This window comes from Lepeophtheirus salmonis, chromosome 8, assembly GCF_016086655.4.
Source record: "Lepeophtheirus salmonis chromosome 8, UVic_Lsal_1.4, whole genome shotgun sequence".
Classification (NCBI taxonomy): Eukaryota; Metazoa; Arthropoda; class Copepoda; order Siphonostomatoida; family Caligidae; genus Lepeophtheirus; species Lepeophtheirus salmonis.
The window spans coordinates 32,817,194-32,822,454 of NC_052138.2; the positions used below are offsets into that span (position 1 = coordinate 32,817,194).

Here is a 5,261-nt window from a genome sequence, read left to right on the forward strand (position 1 = left end):
TTTAAATATCTTTTTGTATTTGTTTTTGGTGCAGTACTCCGTTCATGCTGTAAATAGGTTGCAAAACATGCATACTCCATTTGTAGATAGCATTGATATTTTAGAGGTGGGGGATTCTTAAAATGTAAACAAACATTTTCTCTCTCTTTTTCCCTTTTGAGGAGATTTCTAAACAACGGGTTGGTTGCTTGCGTAAGTTGCGTCAAAATAACGCGGGAAATAAGGAAGGTAAAGCAGGCCGGGGAGCGACAAAGTCCGTGCGTCGACGGAGTTTTAGCATTGCAAGTAGCTGTTCCATGTTGTTATTGTATGTGTTATTTTTTGTTGCTCTCATATTTTTTTTCCCTTCCTTCTCATCTTTCAGTAGTCGTTACGCAATTCCCGTGAAAGGAGAGACGATTTCAAAAATAGATTTCACCCCGAGTCGCACACTAGTGTCTACGCGGTGAAATGTAAAAAAAAAAAATATCTAATAACTCAAAAAAAAATATTTAATAGAAATGAATAAAAAGATCAAAATTTTAGTGTCCGTGTCTGCAGCACTACCCATACCGGAGTCGGATCCTCGTCTTCGAAGAACAGTTTTTAATTTTCGAGCAAATGTGGATACGGCACATTTCCTCGGGAAATTATTTCGTGTTCTAAATCAAGTGCTGAGACTTGGTGGTGGAAACTCAGAGCCATCTCTTGAGGATTCACCACGGACATCCGAGCAACTCCTCTCTCTTCAACAACATGTTGTTGAAGAGGGAAGGTCAGATCCAACATCACTTCCCTCATCATCTTCACCGCCAAGACACAAAAAACGATCTCGTACTCCCAAGAAATCCAGTCGACGAAAGAAAAACAAAAGGAACGTTCCTTCCTTGGGTGAGTAATGTTGAACCAACCATGTATAGCTACGCAATCAGCTACCTTCTTCTTCATTTCCTATCCTGATTTCTTTTCTTTTTTTTCCACTATGTAATCCAGTAGAGCCAGATGAACCTGTGATGCCAACCCTTGTTGCAGACCCCTTAGCACGATATAAACACCGATGTTCCCGACTTTCACTTCCGCCACGAAACCCACCACCGAGTCCCGTTCCATACTATGGAGATTCCCTATGGAGTTCCTCAGAGAGAGTTCTTCGCTCCATTACTCTCACATTTCTGAAACACTACCCCAAGGTACTATTGCCACCTCTGGTAGGCATTTCATTGTAACATGAATTTTACCTACAACCAACCTTGTTCCCCCTTTTATTTGTATTTTTTTTGTGTCCTCCAGCATCATTACGAACGATCCGTTGAAAGTCAGAGAATTCTTGTCAGTATTTTGGAAATGGTCTATCAGAAAAATCCGGATCACACAAAATGGACATGCACTCTAGCAATGTTACTCCTGTCCTTCAAAGATAAGCTTCATACCTCTATATCCGGAGGGCCCGCCTCTTCAACCTCAGCGCCACCACGTCCTCCCATTCAAGGACATCATCACCTTCGTCACCTTTGAATTGCCATGATCCTACATTTTGTACTCCTCTTAATCAATCCTTCTTCTTCTTGACTTTATATAAATATATTTATGAGTGTATAGACATGAATTATACCTGTATGTACACACATAAGTATGCTTATTATTTCTCTATTTTTTTTTTTCACTCAATCATATATATGATATATATATTTTAGTTATAAACAGATACAATCATTTTATAAACAATATATTTATATATATTAACATACATACATTTTTGCGAATTTTTTTTTTTGAATAATAAAAAAGCTTTAAAAAATTATATTCTTTTGTTTTTATTCAAGAGTATCTATGCACATATATTAGGTTTGGACCTATAGTGTAACAAGTCATTTTTTGAAGGGGTCAAAAAATGGGATTTTTCAAACACATTCATATAGTTCATCAGCTAATAGCAAAACCAATCCTAATGTTTCATTTAATTAGGGGCTTCATATTCAATTTATTTTGGATAAATTGAGATACTTATACATGTTGCATATAGTTTCGATTCTTTATTTTATACATGTGACTTAATTGACTCCGATGTGGCTTATCCAATGAACTCTATCATTTAGTTATCTCTCATTTTGAAAGGGACTTTTAGCTTAACGGGTAATTTAGAGTGCTTTTAAAGGATTAATCCGAATATTTTATTGACATAAATAAAAGATAACTGTTAGTTGAAAAGAAAAAGACAGAATAATGGTTCTGTTGAATGGCTACAATGGTAATATTTTAACTCTTCGTATTTGACAAATTAATGTGAAGAAATAATCTTTTTTGTACATAACTATTAAGAATATCTTGATTTTGACAACTTTCATCTACGATTTTCTATTCAAAAATTATTCACTTGTTACACTTTCCTCTAGGCACTCATTAAGGCCAAATGAGTGGTGCTCATGACAAAATGTGATATAATAATCCATAGAGGATTTTTACCCACGTCATAAATTACATCATAATTGAAGGAGACGCCTTCTTGTGGAGGGATCATGCTAAATATTTTTACTATATAAAAAAGACAAATTTTCAATAAACCTTGATGAAACTTCATCAAACTTTATTATGTATGAAAACAAACTTCATACTTGGATTGATTTCTATTTGATACCAATGATCAACACTGATATTTGAAGAAAATAAAAGTAATATGTATGGACAAACACTATGAAATAATTTCTAAATTTGCACAATTATGATTATTTTTTGATTGATGATGGGACGAGAAAAGTAGGAAAATTAGATTCAAAAAAGTGTTTCAATAATGTTGTTTTGGTCCTTATTTATTCAGTCTAGTTCAGTCTTAGGACAGGTCATATGGTTCCTTGTTATCGGTGTTTAAGACGGTGAGTACTTTAACTGATTAAAAAAAAAAAAAAAATTAAGTTCGATTTTTTTTAATTTAAGTAAATTTTATAATTCATTACATGAATACAAATTAAAAGCTATATCTTCACTATAATATAAACACATACAAAATTGAATAGTTGATAAATATGGCAAAAATGCATAAAGTTTGATGCAGTTGAACCTACATAATTAGAAAATAAAAAACAGGCACATAGTATATTAATTATCCTTTCAAAATTTTAATTTGATTAAATAAAAAGATAATGACGGATAGTTTCAAAGTTTTTTTTGTTAGATGAAAGGCCAGTCACAATTATAAAGAAAAGGAATGAACATGAGAAAGGTTCCACATGATTTCTTAAACATTAGTACCTATCCTGCATACTGTATAGTTAAAAAGAAATCACGACTGTCTATTGTAATATGTGCATGACCCTTAGGACATTCTTTTAATCTATAAACCTCTTGTTTTAGAGCGGACTGAACTTTAGTTAGTTTTTAGGACTGATATGTCGTATTAAACTGGTCCGAAACAAGACTGAACTGGTAGGGATTGTAGTATTCAGTACTAAAAAAATGACAGACACAACACTAGGTTTCATTGCTATCGAACTTGGTTGTATAGGCGTCCAAAAAATGACCAACATCGAGAATGCTCATGTCACGTGAAACCCTCTACAAACATTTAAAAAAGCAAATGTGTTTTTTTCTGTTAATAGACAGGTCAACAGCCGCCTATAAAGTACTTCATATAATTTAAGACTTTATGATTCACAATTTAATGTTTCAATCACCCAGAGTCTATAATTGAGTTTCCTTTATTTTATTTTATTTAAAATTCATTTTGAGTATGAATGTAGCAACCTGTCAAAGGTTTCCTCTCTCTCTCTCTCTCTCTTCCCCTTTTGCTTTCTAAAATAAAGGAGAGCTTCATGGCTGTGTACATATATTCATAGTTCCTGTTGTTGAATTTTTAACATAAAAGGGTTAAAAAAGAATGATTATACTTTTAATAACAATAATAATAACAACAAAAACAAAATCCCCTACTTTTTTTTTTTTTTTTTTGTAGAGTTGAATCCCCCCCTTCTCTTCTTTTGCAAGAAGAGAATGTCGTTTTGTTTTGAAATGATATTATGTTCCCTCCTCGTCTTCTCATTTCTTTTTCAAATATTTATTCATAAATTCAAGATTATTGATTTTTTTATTTATTCTTCTCTTATCCTCACAGTCTGTTATTATTATTAGAAACATTAATATAACCAAATAACAATTAGGTAATTCATCTTCAAACAGGTGCTCTCCTATCTTACATATAAATACAATTAGAAATGATTTCCGGTAGTGATTAAATTGTCTTCAAACGGGTAAATCCATGTACAAATTAGTGGTCAAAATGAATGAGCCCTCAAAAATTAAGTATAACTTTGTTTATTATTAATAATGTCATGGTAGAATTACAGAGAAAAATAATGGGTACCTACTTAATCCACCCTTTCTGAATGACAACTTCATCCCAAATTATTCATAGAGTTGAAAGTTTTTTAATTAATTATTTCTGGATTGTAACTTTTTTTCTTAAATGTTCCTTTAATTATAAGTAAATAATATATAATTTATCCATCTGACCTACGAATTGTCTTTCAAGTCCATATACGTTAAGTATATATTCAGTTTAGTAAAAATAAATCCATTATTTTTCTAATAGATGGCATTAGTAATGCGTATCTCGTGTTGTGTACGTGTGATCGTTCTATGCTTAATGGTGCTAGAAATTTTATACAAAAAATACATTTGGGAGAGTTCTGGAATTTTTTGTTCTCAGAATTATTTGAGCGGTCTCCAAAGATGGACAGAAACAAAGATAAAAAATGTAACATATTATGTTATTTGAATTTAGAAGATTATAAGTTAATATAAGCCTACCTTATCATAAATGAAAGCAGCAACTGTATAAATAAATACTCTTGTGGGATCATGGTTTTTATAAAAGACACACTTAGTCTGTGGATTATTGTTTTATATATATATGTGTGTGTATATTCGAAGGAAGGGTTTTGTTCCTTAGAAAAACAATTAGCATGGAATTTAAAATACATTTTAATGAGACAATCTCATAAATCTGCCTAAATACATACATAAATAATATATAAAGCATACATACATATTCATAGCATAATCTTTGATTTATGGACCACCACCACTAGTATCAAGAACGGAGTAGTAAACCTTTAAAATTTAGAGCTATATATATATACAATAGACTGTCTCGATTTTGGGTTGATATCTTTTTCCTATGTACAAAGATTTTACACAGTGCACAATATTTTTAAATAGTATCCCTAATACTAATAAATATATAAAGTAGAGTTTTTAACTTTTCTCATAGAAGCATCATATTTGGAAAT

The 5,261-nt window shown here is 31.6% G+C and overlaps 1 protein-coding gene across 3 annotated transcripts; it reads left to right on the top strand.

Annotated features, from left to right (window-relative positions):
• Positions 1–342: 342 nt before the first annotated feature.
• Positions 343–1,780, top strand: LOC121123502 (uncharacterized). 3 transcript variants are annotated; one of them, XM_040718626.2, is made up of 3 exons: positions 343–870; positions 976–1,187; positions 1,270–1,780. In XM_040718626.2, exons 1-3 carry the CDS (start codon positions 501–503, stop codon positions 1,492–1,494), a joined length of 807 nt encoding a protein of 268 aa, XP_040574560.1. In that variant the 5' UTR covers positions 343–500; the 3' UTR covers positions 1,495–1,780. The 3 variants fall into 3 exon arrangements, with proteins under 3 accessions (XP_040574560.1, XP_040574559.1, XP_040574561.1); XM_040718625.2 differs by having other exon boundaries at positions 348–870; positions 973–1,187; XM_040718627.2 differs by having other exon boundaries at positions 355–870; positions 973–1,169.
• The last annotated feature ends 3,481 nt before the right edge of the window (positions 1,781–5,261 follow it).